At 43.8% G+C, this 17,670-nt stretch overlaps 1 protein-coding gene and 1 long non-coding RNA gene across 4 annotated transcripts in view; one reads left to right on the top strand and one right to left on the bottom strand.

The window, feature by feature from the left end:
* Positions 1-16,063, top strand: part of LOC118971742 (uncharacterized) — a 37,973-nt gene extending 21,910 nt beyond the window's left edge. The window contains exons 2-3 of the long non-coding RNA XR_012129104.1: positions 15,278-15,352; positions 15,664-16,063. This is a non-coding gene — a long non-coding RNA (uncharacterized lncRNA). The remainder of the gene's footprint in view (positions 1-15,277; positions 15,353-15,663) is intronic.
* Positions 6,760-17,015, bottom strand: NDUFV3 (NADH:ubiquinone oxidoreductase subunit V3). Of its 3 annotated transcripts, none has more exons than XM_017652646.3 (4): positions 16,861-17,015; positions 16,240-16,360; positions 9,274-10,209; positions 6,760-7,000 (listed from the first exon to the last, which is right to left on the bottom strand). In XM_017652646.3, exons 1-4 carry the CDS (start codon positions 16,906-16,908, stop codon positions 6,837-6,839), a joined length of 1,269 nt encoding a protein of 422 aa, XP_017508135.2. In that variant the 5' UTR covers positions 16,909-17,015; the 3' UTR covers positions 6,760-6,836. The 3 variants fall into 3 exon arrangements, with proteins under 3 accessions (XP_017508135.2, XP_017508134.2, XP_017508136.2); XM_017652645.3 differs by having other exon boundaries at positions 9,274-10,317; XM_017652647.2 differs by lacking the exon at positions 9,274-10,209 and having other exon boundaries at positions 16,861-17,014.
* Positions 17,016-17,670: the final 655 nt, after the last annotated feature.

Below are 17,670 nucleotides of genomic sequence, written 5' to 3' on the forward strand. Positions count from 1 at the left end.
TTTCCAAAGTACCTCTCTGTAATGTTACCTCTATCAAGCTAACTGTAGAAAAGTTATAAAATGCATGGTCATCACCCAAGGGAGCCGCCTTCAGTGGCCCTCCACCCTTAGCACCTGTCCTCTCACACTCAAATAAGCCAGCCTGAGTGTAATGCTCAGCTGCATAAAAATAAACTAAGACTGAGAAAAACTGGGTATTTTTTGTTAAGCACAAGCTTATCAAGAGTCTGAAGGACTCATTTCAACTTGTACACACAAGGCCCATACTGACAAATGCATAAAAACATAATTATTTCTGTTCTTCACAAAGTACTCAGGACTTTAACAAAAAGTCACAAGGAAAAAAATCCTAGCTCAAAGCAATTAAAAGTATAAATACAAGCCATTATAACCCTATCACAAACCAAAAGATGATGTCCGCTAAAACAAAGTGTTTAAACGGGCATCAGAGAGGGGAGTAACAAGGAAAATATTCAACACAGCCATCAAGGTCAGCAAACTGCTTTTTTCCTCCTATTGGCCAAGCCCTCCCAGCTCCCTCCTCCCCTCCTCCAGGTTCCTCTGTTGCCCTGCACGTGCCGAAATGCCACATACCAAAGTAATATAAATCGCTCCCTTTGCTTGTGTTCAGGGCTCAGACCTTGGGAGATCACTCCCCTCTGAGCCTGCCAGTGTAAAAATAAATCCTCAACACTCCAAGACCTCTGAGTGCCACTTGGTTCTTCCGTCAGCGATCCAGTCCAGGTTTTCCAGTATTTTCCGTAACAGGTTAAGTTAAAGAATAAGCTGGGCGTTTTTAGCAGGCTAAAGTAAATCTTACAATGGCATATCTAATTGGCACAATGAAGACGTGGGCTTAGCTCAGATACTTTTATCTGGGGAATATTTGGATTTTCCAGGTTCCTCCTGGCCTTTGGAGCCTCAACTGATTAATTCATTAACTCTGTGAGTCTTTTCTTTCTCTCTAGTTATATCTGGTTAAGTCTTTAGAGTCCTTTCTAGTGGGGTTTACTGGCTTTTCTCTCTACCCCACTCATACCTATTTTTCTGCTTAACAAGAGGATTTGATGCCCATTGATATCCAGGCAGATGATTTCCCTCCTGTCAGGGACTCCAAAGTGCAGCATATGTAGTTAGACACAGGGCTTTTTCTTCTCTGATGCAAATTACATGAAGTAAAATTGATCAGAATTCCTGTTTGAAGCAGCACTACAAACAGCAAGGACAAATGTGTGTGGTCACATGTTCTGTCTACTCAAATGACCAAACAACAAATTTTGATCAACGACACAGGAGGAAAGGCAGGTATCTTTATATTTTTGCAAAATAGTACTATGAAATTGTCATGTGAAGAAGCAATCAAAAAGTATGCAGCCAATAATTAAATTTTTATTAACTGTCTGACATGGAGAGTATGTCATGCAGTTAATGAAAATACCATGTTTCTGATTTTGTGAAGTTTATGGTATCTACCAGCTTTTAAAATCTGTAAGCCATTTTTTCTCATTCTAAATAATATTCACTTTCACACTTCATTTTTGATCCATAGTTCTGCATTATTTTTATTAGAAGCTGTCCAAATTCTATAGCTTCAGGCCTCACAAACCCTGAATCCATCCTTGCTAGTAGTCTGTATGTTCTCCTCTTTTTTGCTGATAATTTTCATTGAATTCCTTCTAACTGTAAGTTACGGTCATCCATAGATATAAGAAATACTTGAAAAAAATACTTTCAATATATCTCACCAAGAAATGCATGTCCAATAAAATGTGCTTTTTAAGTTTAAAAGTGTTTGTTAAAATGGGACTTTATAAATAGATTAGTAAGATTTGCAAACAAAAGCTCTAAGAAAAATTAGGATTCATTATGATTTGAAGTTCATTTTTTAAAAAAGCTTTAACTTTCTCAAAAATTGAACAATTTGTTTAAAGTTTAAAACAAAATTTTAAATATTAATTTTAAGAATATATCTTCGGTACAAGAATCTATCAGACACAAAGGAACTCATTTGACACTTTTTAAAATAAAAAGCATTAAACTATTAAATTTTGCAGATAAAAAGAAACTGAAGTAAAAATAATGACATGTTTTTCAAGAGGTACTGGTTCCTAAAAACCTCCCCAAATCAAGAAACAGACTGTGAGAAAGGAGGCAGGGCTTCCGGGGTTCTGGTTTCTATTTTAGGCAGCCCCATTCACCTGCCCGAAAGATGGGCAGAGGGGCCCTCAGGTTACCTCCCCATACCCCTTCTGCCTCCTCCTTCTTTGGCCTGTAGGATTTTCTCAGGGTTTGCAAGTTTCATTCTGTCTTGCAATCACATCCCTGTTGTTTCTACCGTCAAGCCTCTGCCATAACTTTTCATGGTAAATGTCCCAAGTTTTAATGTTTCTTCATCTCTGCTTGGCTGGGCCTCACTGTCTAGCTTCCCGCAGGTGATACATATTCTGAGGAAAGGCAGTGAGAAGATGGTATAAAAGGAGGACAGACAAAAATGGTTTCACCAGTTAGATGTCCAAACAGATGGAAAAGAAAATGTGTTGAGAAATATATATGGGAAAATTTACTCAAAATGAAGAATTGGGTCAAGTAATGGAAAGAGCAAGTAGGACGGAGAAACAGACACATGGTTTTAATCAAAGTAACTTGCTTCTTATGTCCAAGTGTAACTCTGGGGAGATGAAATCTGGAGGCAAAATACCAGAATCAGTCAAAGGGAGAAATAATGTTTAAAACCCATTTATTGCTTACAAACTGCGGTCTGGGGCCATTTCTCTCTCCTGCTCTGGCAGAAGCAACCAAGGCCTCCGCCCAACCTCTCAGGTTCTGATAAGCCTTAGGTGCCCAGGTAATTACCCAATGATATGGAGATGAATTACCTCTCTCCACAGCTGAGGAACACCTGTTGATGTGCAGATGCACTAAAGTCAGGCAAGATATTCTGGAAATGTTACAATACCCACACCAAGCCTGAAGAAAACACATAACCACATTCAGTGAGATAAAGTTACTGATTAGATTAGCACAAATCAGAGGTGACAATACGTGTTGTCAAGGGGCATGGGGGACAGGTGCATTCATAAACTGTTAGAAAATTGCAAACAGACTGACCTTTCAGGATGGCAGCTTGCTGTGCCTAGCAGTCTCTGGTTTCCCCAGCCACTCAGCCAAGGGGTGCACTACACAGTGACCTGTTCCCTCTCGGCCCTGCTCTCCTCCCTTCCAACTGTGTTGTGCATATTACTGTAGGGCCTTAGCCCTGTTTCCATGATGAACCTTCCCAAGGACTTAAAAGAGAGAACAGAATCGTGAGCTTCCTAGTGCCCATCACCCAGTGCCAACAATTACCCACATTTTGCCACCTTCTGTCTTCTCTGCTGCCCACTCCTCCCCCATTTTTTGTAACTGTGTGGTTTTTTTTATTAATCAGAAGGCTAAATTCTTTTTCTACAGGATAGAGCCTGTTATGGGCTGAATGTTTGTCTCCCCCAGTTCACGTACTGAAGCCCTCCCCCACGGTGTGCTGGTCTCTGGAGGGCAGTAGGGCTCGATGACATCGTGAGGGTGGGGCCTCCCTGAAATCCGCATCCCTGAGAGACACAGGGCTGCTTGGGCCCCATCCCCGTCCCTCTTCCTCCACCTGCAGTGAGGACAAAGCTAGTGGGTGGCCTCTGCACCAGGAAGGGCTCTCACCCAACGCTGACCCTGCACACTGCGGTCTGGGACTCCAGCCTGTGGAGCTGAGAATACATGTCTGTGGTTTCGGCCCCTGCATCCGTGGTGTTTTGTTAGCCCGCAGAGCTAACCCAGCCCAGGCGAGCTTCAAGATTCAGGCCCGTGCTCCCACGTGCCCCACTCAGCAACACCTGAGGACTTTGGCTTCCTGATTCTGCAGGACGTCCTCGAGATCCCTCCTCCAGGCCACGTGCACCTGGTGATGCTCGGCTTGGGCATCGTGTCCCACACCCCTCTCCCCAGACAGCTCCCTCCTGTCACTGACTGGGCCCCCCACCTCGAGACGGCTTTCCACAGCCTCCTTGCGGGGCTATAAATGAGGGAGAGGTCAACGGTCTTTCATCATCTTTGAACTGTGGTCCAGGCTCAGGCCTAGCAGATAGAAGGTGTTTACACTGATGCTGATACTCTAGGAGGACCACGACTGTAGCTGTTAATTTTTAAAATCCTGGTCTGTTTCAGATCCCCTCCAGAAGAAAGGCAGGAGGAGGAGAAGGGTGGAAGGTCAGGGAGAGGTGGCGGCACAGCCAGGGTGCTGAGTGTAGCTGGTCTTCTCTGGCTGCCCCATTATGCTCCATGAGCTGTGGAGACCATTCAATACTGGTGTTGCCAAACGACAGCTCACACAAACCTGGCTGCCTCTGTGTAAGGCCTACAACTAAGAATGGTTTTAACATTTTTAACAGGTTGTTAAAAAAAAGACCATGCAGCACTGTATGGTGCAAAGCCTAAAACATTTCCTATGTGACCCTTTCCCGGTAAGTGTGCCACCTCTGCTTTAACAGATCAGTTGTGGTATAGCTGGTGCGTCACGCATCATCCCTGTATGGGAGAGTAAGTCCTGGGGTGTTGTTGAGCCCATTTCACAAACCTGCCTGCCTGCTGTGTGCAAGGTATGGGGCTGTTGTCTGACAGCACTGGGTGCATAGGGGAGCCAGGGGGCACCTCCTTGGGTCTTGAATCTAATTGAGAGACAGGCAAGGGGACATAAACCATTGATCACATAGCACCTGCTTGGAAGCAGAATCAGAAAATCCACACACTAACCAGCTGATTTTATTAACTGGCTGCCAGTAAACACTAGGGCAAGAATCTGTAATAAGCATGACTGCACTTCTGATTAATGTACGGTCTCCTCCAGCCCGGGGCTATTTATGTGTAACAGGTCTAAGAGAACACATCTAGAAAGATGCCAGAGTTCAGGTGACAGGAAAGACATAAGAGGAGGTAAAAATAATTACCTTATTTAACTCAAACATATTAAAGCACTTTAAGAATCTCACAGAAATGAAAGCAATACAAATGTCCATGAATCACATGTGATTTATCATATCAGTTTCTGGAAATCCACCTTAAGAAAACAACACAGAATACAAAAGGAACTACAGGCACACAGATGTTCCCAGCAGCACTTCTTAGAAGAGCGCCTGGGGTGTGACAGACCCAGACCACGGCGCGGGGCGTAGTCACAGCACTGCCCCCGGACGGAGCCCTCAGGATCCGCGAGTCTGAGACATGGAGCTGCACCCGGTGTTGTTCATTGCTGCTTTCCAGCCTTTGCAGTGGCCGGAGAACGAGACAGGCCAACGGGACTGCTTCCAAGGGAAAACCTTCATGCACTCTAAAATATATTCCTATTCATTTTTATAGAAACAGAATTTTCAACTCTCTGGCATTAGCAGCCCAGGAAAATGCATCTTGTGGCTTCACAATCTATCCCGTCCCACGTCACAGGGGTTCCGTGGGCCACGGTTTGAGAAGCAGCTATTAAATAAAAAAAAAAACCCCAGCAGGATAGAAACTGTATGTACATGCATGGTTACATATAAGTCCACCCCCTCTGGGGAAACATGTAAAATATTACTAACAGCTGGGTTAGCACAGTGGATCTTAGGTGTTCTTATTATTCTCTACTTTGTTTTTGGTAATGTGGTTTCAGTACTTTAATAATAAGATGATTAGAAGCATCTTGCTGAGTCACTAAGCCTTTTGGATGGGGAAAAAATCTGACGCAGATGATCACAATACTACTTTTCAGTACTACGCTTTCAATTTAGCTGTCCTTACTTGTACTCATTTTGAGAAATGCAGCATTATAAAAATATGAATCATAAGTTACAAATACACCATATGCTGCAGACTGACTAGAGGCCAAGGGCCAGAATTCAAATGAAATTAAATAAAGCCCGTGAGTTTGGACACAGGAACAAAGGGAAGTGTGAGAACAAAACATGGAAACTTCTGTGCAGACAGACAGACACTCTGCTTTAGGCCATGACATGTTGCCCCAACAAACTAAGGTCTTTTATCTCAGCTCTGGGAACCAGCAATAATCCCAGGCAGATTCACTTCCTATGGGCACTTTGCCTCGGGGTGCCGACGCCCTGGAGCACTCTCAAGCCTGCTCACACAGCTTCCCCTGGTCCCAAGGCATGTGCTACCTTAGCACAACTGCTGGAAGGTTCTCTGGCCACCCCAGGAACCCTGCGTAGTAGTCTGCTCCCCACCTGCTGTGCCATCTGGGACAAAGCAGCTGCTGGACCTGACGGAATGCCCGCCCCTCTGCACCCCATCACTGAAAGCTTCCTGGGTCGAACAGGATTCCTTTCCTTCTCTGAGAACACCGTAATTCCGTAATTTCTTCACAATGCAGGAGTTAAAATTAGTAAAACTCCCATTTTGAACTGATCAAGAACTAAGTCTGTGAAATTTGAAGTCACTATTAATCAACATCTAGCTGGTAAACCACATGAACCCTGAATGGACCTGGGCCTCAAAACAGTAGAATCACGCTGACAGCACCTACAACTCTGATTTTATGGATTTTGAGGACCTGGGCCTCAAAACAGAATCACGCTGATAGCACCTATAACTCTGATTTTATGGATTTGTCCAGAGAGCCACTACTTTATAATGAAAGAAAAATCCTTACACATGAGTGTTTCTAAATACACACTGAAAATCAGCAGAGCGCTGCTAATTCACCACTTGCTCTTAAAAGGAAGCAGTTACACACCTCAGGCCTCATGACTGTGGAGTGGATTTTATTTTTGCAGGCAAGAACACAGCAAAGCCAGCGTTGAGTTAATTTTTAAACTGAGCTCTCAGTGGCGAGGTGACTCTCGTCCTGAGGAGGGCTGAGGCATCCTGAACTTGGTGAGGTCCAGGTTGAGGTCTAGGAAGGTGTACGTGCTGTAATCATGGTGCTGGAGGTTCCGGTAGGTGGTGTTGTTGAAGGTCCCCATGGGCGTGGAGGCCTGGGTGGGCTCTGTGGAGGAAACGCAGGCCTGTGAGGACAGCTGGTGAGGAAGTGCCTTTTGTGAGTCCACTCCTATGCACACACTTCCACACCAGGCATTCTCCATAACCCTATCTGTAGGGGACAAATCGTCTACTTAGAAAAGAAAAGCAAACAAAAGCAATGGTATCTTTGAAAGCAAAATAAAGGAATTAGCTGAAAACTTATTCTAAATCACAGTCTTAACAATGTAAGAAATGGAACAGTTACTACGATGTGTCTTAACATCCTATTCTGTATACTTTTAGGGCCTGGGCTTCTCAGGATTTTCAAAATGCCTAGAACAATTATGGAAGGACTTTCAGGTCACTTTAAGATGTGGGGAAGAAAAAAGATCTATTAGGAATCTGTCTATAATAGAAATAATCATTTACAGAAGAAAAGTTTCAAAAGTAAAAAGTGAGCCTAAGTCTCTGAATACAAGAGAATTAAATAAACCCAACTGTTTTATAACACAGTGAATTGAAGGGAACCAGACATGAGATGTAGTTTTTGATTTAACTGTTTTTGAAAAAGGTGTTGGTACACTTCAGATTCAAGGACTAAAAAAAAAAAAAAAGAATTCAGCTTTATTTCTTTAAGAGGAAAAAGGAGTAATTAAAAGCCATACACCCACATTTGGTGACCTTAAAGCCAACAGTGTGAAGCAGTGAAGGTAATACTCTCTCCGGCAACACGAGCAATGCAGGACAAGCAAGGGGGCATGTTAAAAACTTACTGATCCCAAGCTTCTGCCATTCACTCTCAACTTCTACTCAGGCTGCACAAAAAATAACCTAAGTAGTTTTCCACTATATTAATTCATAGTAAAGTTTGTTTTCCTTTTTATTGTATTAAACAAAAATGGCACCTTATTTAAAGCACTGACACCTCCCCAACCTCAATGAGTAGTGTCTCCCATGTGGTGCAGGGACAGCTTCAAACTGGCATGAAATACCAGTCATACAGGGAAGATGGCAACGGAAAAGTGGGTTTAGAAAACCCTTATCAAAACCCAATCCACCTGGAAGGTAGAAGGCAGGTGGCTGGGGCGGGAGGGCTACCCAGAGGCACTCAGTCCACCTGGCACAGACATGAGCCTGCAAGTGGGGTGTAGCCCTGGCTAGCGACTCTATTTCATCTCCAAAGGGCAAAGAATACTGAAAAAAAAAAAAACCACATCCATGAAAAACTAGAAGCAAACTGTCAAAAGGTTTGCAATATGAAATCTCCAAATTCTCTGTTCTCATCCTGAAGGTCTGGGCATTCTCCTATCTATGCAGAATGACTGAAAAGGTAGCAGCAGGAAATGTAGTTCTTGGCATCTTGAGGTCTGAGAAGTGCTGGCACTTTGCACAGAAATGGAAGAGGGAAAACATGGAGAAAACACATAAATTCTGTCAACGTGATACAACTAAGAACAGTAATAATGACTAGGTCATGTCCATCAGGCGAGGAGGAGGCTTTGAAAACAACAGGGAACCAACAGCAAGGAGCTGATTTGTTAATAATGCACTTAAAAGATATCTTGAAGAGCCAGAGTCTAAAACTGGAGGACTCCTGGACTGTTTGCCATGACCTACCTAAAGCATGTATTTTATAAAGTTTAGTGTGCAAGAAACTGCTAATGTAACAGGAATAGTTTCCCTTTAAAAATTAATGGTAGCCAAAAAAGCCCTTCATAAAAAAATCAATTTAGGAAAATAAAGCTTCTTTCAGGAAAACCAAGAAAGGAAACTTTCCCATGAAAAGATTTACGCAGGTCATAGCTGCCTCCACGTACTTAATGGTTTTAATTCCTACAAGGCTATTCCTAAAGTTGGACTGTCCCTGAGGCATCAGAATGCCAAAATGAGCACCTGTCTAGCCCACTTGAAGGCCTAACACCGTGCAGCCCTGGGAGTCCAACCAGACCCCTTCACTGAGTGAGAGGCTCTGTGCACTCAGGAAGTGACCGCTTGGACACTTCAGACCTGAAGGGCAATCATGCCAGACCACCAGCGTTCAACTGGATTTGTTAAAGAGCGGCAGGAGCGCCAAGGGCAGACTCACTGGGAAGTCCCCTGAAAAAACTTTAGGGTCTGTCCCTGGGTGTGTGCTATTCAAACTTAGGATAGACTCCTCTGCTGACAGGAGACAGTGTTACAGGCTGTATTTCTACTGCAGAATCGGATTAACTCAACACTTGCTTAGATTGTATAGGTCTTCAGAGTCTAGCCACCCTCAAAGGACAGGAGAGGCCCCAAGCCCAAGTCAAGATGTACCCTGCGCGGTGTCCTGGCCCTCCGCCTGCGCGGCTGCATCTTCAATGGTTCCGCCCTGGCCCTCAGGTGCCGGTGCCGTTAGTCTGTCATCAGGAAAGGCTTTAGTATGAACAGGAACTGGCTTCAAGTTTTCTATGCGTATATGATCCTCTGAAATCTCTTCTTTAGCCTTCAGAATTTCTTCCGTTACCTGCTTCCCCGAATTTTCTTTTCTGGGCAGGGAAAAAGCCACCTCTGTGCCAGGTACTAGCTCTTGTTTTTCCCGAAGTCTCTCTCTGGTCTCAGAAGGAGCTGCCTGTTTGGTTTCTTCTGGCAGCTGAGAGGGCCTTGGGCCACCAGTGGGTTGTGTAGATAATCCTGGTTTTGCATGGCTAGGGAGGGTCTTTTTAAATGGCTTCTGGCTTTCTTTATCTACATCATGTGCTCTAAATAGTTTCTGCAGCTGTTTTCCCTTCACATTCTGCCTCATAAGCTCTTGACCCACTTGCGACTTGGGTGTTGGAGTTTTTGGTTTAGCACCTGTTCCGTCCTCTGATGGCTTAATGGTGGTTCCTTTCTTCTTTGCCTGGCGGGGCCTCTCTGAAGAGCTGAGGTCTGGCTGTGGCTGCTGTGACCAGGTCTTCCCTTTTCCTGATGCTGCATTTTTAAAGGACTGGGAGGCCTCTGGTTTTGGAGGCCCTCCTTTGCCTCTGACTCCTGAGCCACCACCCTCCTCATCAGACTCTGAATCGGAGGAGCCTGACGAAGATGATGAAGATGAGTTGCCCGGCCCGCTCCTGCTCTGTGGAGGGGCTTCTGAATCGGAACCCTGTTTTCTGAATGGAGATGGAAATTTTTGAGGAAACTCTACCAAAGTCTTTCTTGACATAAACTTCGGAACCCCTTCATCTGCAAACAGCACGCTGCCATCAGGGTCAGGGCCAGCTACCTTCCCACCTGGATTCACAACTGATAGGTTAGAACTGGGTGAAGGTAAGTTTTTAGACAATTCAGCTGCTGTTGGGGTGGCTAGTAGCTTGCCCCTCTCCTTTGGTTCCACTACATCTAGGAAATGGCATAAAGAGGAATATTATTTTTAATATTTAGTAAAACAACCTAAATTCATCAAAGTCAAAGACATTTCATTACATATCAACTTGTTATTTATGATACTGTCAATGTAATCATTCTAGGAAACAGTTCCATGGAAACCCACTCTTAAGTGAAAGTCAAGCCATATGAGAACAGTAAGAAATGGCAGGTGTTTCTTTGTAGCAGAAAATTTTTTAAATGCGTATTTTTACCAATGGAAGTAACAAATTTGTCTCCATTTTTCATGAGAGCTTTGTGCTGATAGTTTTTAAAACTATTTCATCCAAACTTAAATTATGAAGATATTTTCAGATGACTACTGAAGTTTTAAAATTATAACTTCTTAAATTCCTAAAATACTGGTGCTTCTCAAATACTAAAAAAAGTTACTCATATTCTATGAACTTGAACATTTTGAACAAAGCAGCAAAAGAAAATTAGAGACATGAGCCTGGTTTGGGTTTGCGGTAAGCACAGACATGTGTTTAGGAGCTGGGGGCTGGACGGAGGGGATATAGGTCCAATGATGTGGTCGTGGAAGAAAGGAGTCCTTCAAACTGTTAGGCAGGAAAATATTAGTCTATTAAAGCTCAGAAGGCCAAGAGCAACTTGGCCTAGAAGTCTGAATACTCTCCAAAGAAAAGTTATCTCAGCATAGCCTATGCTTTCACTGTGTCAGTCAGCACATACCATTGTAAGATTTACTTTAACACCTGCTAAGAGGCACAGGTTATTCAGGAAAAATTCTATCTTAGAGCTAAGACTGCATTTTAATCAAACAGATAGTGGCTCAGCCCATCTTGGAGGCAGGGCAGACAGTCTTGATTGATATGCTTCCAGACAGAAACTGATATCCTGGAAAGGAATCAAAGCAGAAAATTTCTTGGGTTAAGTTAAAAGAAGAAACTTATGTCTTACCAAAGATGAACATTCTGGGACCATTTGGTAGGTCTGCACCTGGCCCTTTGTCGCTTTCCTGAAAATCCTCATCTGCCTATAAAACCCTAGGCCCTAAATCCTTAGGTGCACTCCTCTGTCTGAGGTCACCTGCATTTTCTAAGTGCGTAACTTTAATAAAACTTTCCCAACCTTTCAGCGCCTCCTCTGTGAGGTAGCTCACACTCCCCTTTCTCCGAGCGTGCACTTGTTCTCTTTAAATAAAACTTAAACCTCTCAGGGTGCCTCTCCTCCCTGAGGTTGCCCACACTTTCTAAGTGTGTATCTTTAAATAAAACTTTAACTCTGCTTCACTAAGAGTGAAGGCCTGTGTCAGCCCTTCAATCCTTTGCTGTGGCAGGAACAAGAACTGGGGAAAGCACACAACAGCCCCCTAACAAAAACACCCAGCGTTTGGGGATTTCTTCAGCTGGGGAACACGGAAGTACTACAAGACCAAAAAGTAAAATAAGTTAACATTATATGTATCATTGGAAACAACAGGCTTTAAACAGTTAAAAAACAACAGAATAGGCGCTAATTTAAGCCTTATATCTCGTAGTCAATTATGAAAAGAGTGAGACCACACAGGCTCCTGATCAGAGCTATCATTCAGTTTCCTTTAGTGGTATGTCTTTTCTAACCACACAGATAAGAAGAAAAATACAGGACAAATTTTTATAAATTGAAGTTATTTTTAAAATTTTGCTTAAATTTTAAAAGCAAAAATTTAGAAGTATATACTACTACAGATGAGCAAACTTTATACCCAGAGTATTTTTCAAGTCTAGAAGCCTATTTTATAAATAATAAAAATATTTCAATCCCACTTTTCTCATGTGGAAAGAGCATATTCCTAACTTTACTAATCTTACCAGTATCCAGAAAGGTTCTTAATTGATTTCTGAGCTGAGGGACCTATGATAGGATGACAGAAAATGGTCAAAGACAACTGAGGCACACCAAAAATAAAAAATGGGCCAGAGAGGTTAGCTGGCAGTGTAAAAGGATAGGACTGAACAGCAAGAGCACAGGGTGACTGCTTAAACCCCTACCTCTACGGCCACCACCATCAACACCACCGCCACCACGATCACACCCTCCATGACCACCATCACCACCTCCTCCAACACTCCCATCCATTGCCAGCAGCGCGCCCTCCTCAGGGCCATGTGCACAGCCCAGAATCTGCATCCTGACTGCCCAGAGCAGGTGGTGATGCAGGGAACTCTCATAACTCGCACAGAGCTCCAGGATCATGTAAAGTATAAAAATGAGGCAAGGGAGTATGCATGCACTTGAACTGTCTCCCTCCAAACCACACTTGACACAGTTCAGAAATCCCTAACGGCAGGTTTGCAAACCCTATTAGCCTGCCTACCTATACTATTCATCCACCTTTACGTTGAGCATGAATTTCCCAAGTATGAAAATTAACTTACAATAAGGCTTATTTAGATAGGCTGCTTTAAACAGAAAAATTTTAATGCCTGAATCTTCCAAAATTTGTCGTGGATGTTTTTGAAATTGTAAATAAGTTATAAAAACTTCATTATAAATGGAGAGAAAATTTCAAATGGGATTAACAATACTATCATTTAGAAATTTTGTACAGAAAAGAAACTTCTATCATATGAAACAAGAATGCTTTAAGGTTTCTTTTATTCATGCTAAGTTACTGGGAGAATTCCATGGAAAGGTAAACAGACTAACCTTCTGCTTTTTACTGATGGCCCACTTCAGACCTGCTGGAGCACAGGGACCCAGCATCCTCAGGTGACCAGAGGGAAGCTGGCCCTGATGGCCTGTGGCTGCCGCTAGTAACCACCCCCCGTGTCCAGTGTGCACACCGGGCCCACATTCCCCAGTGCAGAATGTCACCCGGAGGACAGCACGCATCTCCAGGGGTGATGGCTCTCACTTGGAATGCATGACTTTACCTGCTTGTTTTCTTGAAATCTCTTATATTTGTCTAGAGGCAGGGCACCCACAGGCTCTGACGATGTTTTAGTGTGACAGTGACTTTCCTCAAAAGACAAATATCCAAAATGCAAAGCTCCTGCCTAAGACTAGTTGTGGAGGCATATCTCACGGCACAAGACGGGACTTTCAAGGGGACTGCTGCCAATCTCTCAGAGACCATAACAGGCCATGTAAAATACAGATCCACAAACTCTAGTAATAGTGCACAGAGTTCTCCAAATGTTTCTCTATCTCCTCTCAAAATAGAATTTAGATTACCTGAATGTCTTTTCTGCTTGTTTGAAAAGGGCATGACCTTCAAGTTTTTAATGGTTCCTCCGATCAAAAGCAAGAGTGACGGTGGTGTTTGAAATGGATTAGCAACCTTAAAATACTTACATAGCTTGTCAATGGGTTACAGACCAACATCAGAAACAAAGACGCATTTCACCATGACATGGAAAAATACTCAAATTTTATATAGTAATTCAAACTTTTTATTACGTTTTGATTTTTACAAAAATATTTTTTTTTAAAATAAGTACATGAGAATTGAGTTTTTTTTCCCCAGAGGCAAGACAGCACAGATTATAAATATGGCCTGTGTGGCTCTACTGCATGGGTCCAAATTCGAGGTCCACCACTGACTTCTGTGTGACCTCGGGCAGCTCCCTTGTCTCATCCCTCCTCCACTTTCTCACCTATCACAGGGACACCACAGTACCTATTTGTGTGGTTTTGGGACCAGACCAGATAATGTGTGCAGGATCAGAACAGCACCCAGCACTATTGGGCAGAATCAGGCACATCAACCCCTATTTCCAGAGACGCCTTATTTTCAAACTGAAATAAGGACTTGAAATGGATAATTAACTTTGGTTTCTTGACAGTCTTTTAAAAAGTGACATGGGAGTTTTTCAGTCCATAGTATATTACTGACTGTTGCAAAACTCAACCTGTGACTGAATATCAATGCTGGAGAGCCATGTGGTCCTGCAGGTGGAAACCTCAGTGGAGACTCCAGATTCTGACAGCTGGGCTGCTGGCCCTTCTCAGGAAGGAGGTGTGTGCTACGAAGAGCCAGAGCCTCAGAAAGAATTTGGCAGAACGTGGTCCCTGACCCAGGGTCCTGCTTCTGATACAGGCCCTTTGACTAGAGATGTGACCCCAAGATGTGCTTTGGGTCCTGCTGGCATGCAGGAGACTTTCATTAGCGCTAGAAAGCCACCCATTTGACAGGGGTTTATAACCTGGCAATGTACGACTGGCAGGGGAAGGCATTTTTGTGTCTGACACTGAGCCAATCGCTGACCATGCAGAGGAATCAGGGAGGCCTGCATGTGTTGATTTAGAAGTGTTCTTTTTCTTCACACAGGGATTATAATTATTCTTAAAATTACGATACAAACGTGATGCACATTAAAGACAGTGTAGTTCTGAAAACCATTTTCCAACTGTGACTCACAGAGCATACACGTTTCTCACAGGACGCTGACCCAGCAAGGCTGGCACACTGGCTGCACTCAAGCAGTGAGGAACCAGAGGCAGCAGAAGCTACACAGGCCCAAAGCCCATTCCTAGGTCCATGCTCCTTCTTGACCTGCACCCAGATCCATCACAGGATGAAGCACTGCACTCTACTCATGCATAAGCACATTTCCAAAAGGGGGCTCTTTGGCTCTGCCACAATATTTTAAAATACATTCATCCAATTTCATAAACCTATAAAGTAGGATTGCAGATAGAAGACTAAAATTCACGAAGGGCAAGGATATTAGTAATGAAATTCAACTAATCATTCTTCAGTAAACATTAAAATAAAGTCAAAATCATGCCAGGCATAATATAGAATTTCACTGAAATTCTGGTCATAAAAATGTTTTAGGTGTGATAATGGTATTGTGGTTATGTTGAAAAAAAAGTTCTTATGTTTAAGTTACCTACTAAGAAATTCATAGATTAAGAGGAAAAAAAATTGGATTTAAAAACAAGGCAGGTACAAGACAGATTTAACTGATGTTTCTGTTGAATTCAGGCCTCCAGTAGATGGGGCATGCAGACACCACCAGGAAGGTGTGCTTCCTTAGCTGAGATCCACAGAGTGGGAAAGGTAGGTAGATGGCTGGCACTCGACAATGTGCCAGCATTTTATAACCTACCATTGTTTCTGTGTACAGAACAAGGAGGAACAAAACAAAAAATTCTAAATACTTTCAAACATTCAAACTGAGGAAATGGTATTTTGATGGAAATAAGACAAACTCAACTTTTTAAAAAAAGTTGACCAAAGTTTCATCAATTAAGACTAAATGCAATGGACTTGGATTATAATAAATTATTAACAATGAGCAGGGTGCAGAAAATTAAATTCTCAGAAGTATTTAAAATATACTGTTGTACTTTCTATTTTTCTTCCATGAGGATACAGTACATTGGATTCAGGAAGAAAAAATAAAAATTGCTGGTAAAAGTCAAAGGGACTATGGAAGAGCTGGAAATGGACCAGAAGTCATGCTCCATCAGAGTCATAATGGAAGATGGTGCCTGCTCTAAACTTGCTCTTCACAGTCATGAATGGACACCTGCATCCTGGTCTGTGGTCAAGCAAAGCCTGGGAAACCACAGATGAATCTCAGAGACACTGAAGAAAGTCAGTCACAGAAAGAAAAGCAAGTTGGGGTTCATAGCCTACCTCACCACATACAGGATGTGTACTAGGGCCACTTAAAGGCCAGACAGCCTTTATACTCTGTCTCGCTTCTATGTTGGAGTTGGCATTTAGAAAATACAGATGGAACCACTTCAGGGCTAAATGTTAAGTCAAAGGCTGTATCGTTATTGAAGTTTCATCTAAAACCTGTGACAGATGTGAACACTGCTAGAAAGAAATGAAGACTCAAATTACCCAGCTAGTAATTTCATTTTTTCATGCTCGGGAAGCTGACTGATGCATTTACTTTGTGTTCCCTTTCCCTATGATTAAAATTAAAATCTTACTTTTTGATGAATTTTGATTCTTGGGCTTCAGTGGCAGTCCTTTTCCACTCTTTCCTGATTCTGCAGAGAAAGAAACTGCAGGGGCAAGTCCTCGAAACACTCGTGCTTCTAGGACCAGGGTCTGAGAAAAGAATTAACAAATATGGACATTTTAGAGCAATGCCATTTATAAAAGCTATTACATCAGATGAGCACTATGTACTACTGCCATGCATGAGAGTTTTGCTTTACATTCCTATGGGATAGTTCTACGGTCATCACAATGCTCATAACATAAAGGTATTATAGAAATTTTGGAAAATACAAAAAAGCTATCAGAAAAAACACCGGAGCTCAAGGACAGTACTATTAACATTTGGGTACCTCTCCAAAACTCTCTCCTGTGCATGCTTTTTGGTATTCTCCCACTACCGGTTAACCTGCAGAATAAGTTGATTCTTTTTGTAAAATGTTTTCCTATCCTTAGAACCTCAAGTATAAGAAATATTATCTGGCTATTAAAAATTACACAGATGCATAATTACTGCTTCAAAAGTGTTTACAATATTAAAATAGCAAACATTTTCACCAGGACTGCAGGGGGCGGCCGTTGGGCCGCGCCCCTGGCCTGGGCCCCTTTACCTTCAGCGCCCCGACTCGTCCTTGCCGCAGCAGAACTGCGGCAGCCATTGCAGCAGATGCGAGAATGGACCGCGGAGTCGCATCCGGAAGTACGCGCTGCTGCGAGCGCACCGCCGCCGAGGGCCCGCCCCCTGGGACCAGAGAGCCAATGACAGGCGGGGGCGGGGCGGGCAGAGGCCGGGTCCTGCGCGCGCATCCCGGCCTCCTCCTGGCCTTTTCCCGGGCTGCGGCGCGCGGACACCGTGATCGCGCGCCTCTCGCTGTGCAGATTTCAGACCGTGCCGGGGCATTCCGGTCCTGACCTCCAGTCCTGTCGCGACGCCCCTTGGCACATTGCATCCGCCCTCCCACCGCAACTCGGCCCAGCCTCGGATGGCTTGGTCCCTGTGGTCCCCTCCTTGTTGACTGCCATCCTGTAGGCGACCGTGGGCGGGCCGGACTTAAGCCAGCCCGCGCTAGGCCGATCAGAAACGCAGGCTTTGTTTTCTGTGAGTGTTTAAGCTGCAGTGCAGATTTCCTCCCAAGGGAGGCACAATTGTGAGTAGGGGCAGCCGTCGGCTGATACCTCCCTGCCCCACTCTTGCCTTGCCTGGGGCCTAACTCCTGACCTCCACTCGGAAGAGGACCCCAACCTTGACCAGCAGCTGCAGTCCTTCAGCCAGCAAGCTACTTGGGCAGGAACAGGTGCCCCCAAGGCGCTTGTCAAAGGGGACTGGGATCAAGCGGATGCAGCGAAGTTGGCTACCATGCACACAGGAAGGCAAAGACAACGACTTTCGATCTCGGTAATAATGAGAAAGGAGCCCTTTG

This window comes from Manis javanica, chromosome 3, assembly GCF_040802235.1.
Source record: "Manis javanica isolate MJ-LG chromosome 3, MJ_LKY, whole genome shotgun sequence".
Lineage (NCBI taxonomy): Eukaryota > Metazoa > Chordata > Mammalia > Pholidota > Manidae > Manis > Manis javanica.

Excerpts from the sequence above, each read along its gene's own strand:
- NDUFV3 (XM_017652645.3), bottom strand. The coding sequence starts at position 16,908 with ATGGCTGCCGCAGTTCTGCTGCGGCAAGGACGAGTCGGGGCGCTGAAG. Across the intron at positions 10,318-16,239 it reads GAATCAAAATTCATCAAAAA|ATGTAGTGGAACCAAAGGAG; the intron begins GTAAGATTTTAA and ends GCCATTTCCTAG. Across the intron at positions 7,001-9,273 it reads GGGCCAGGACACCGCGCAGG|AGCCCACCCAGGCCTCCACG; the intron begins GTACATCTTGAC and ends TTTCCTCCACAG.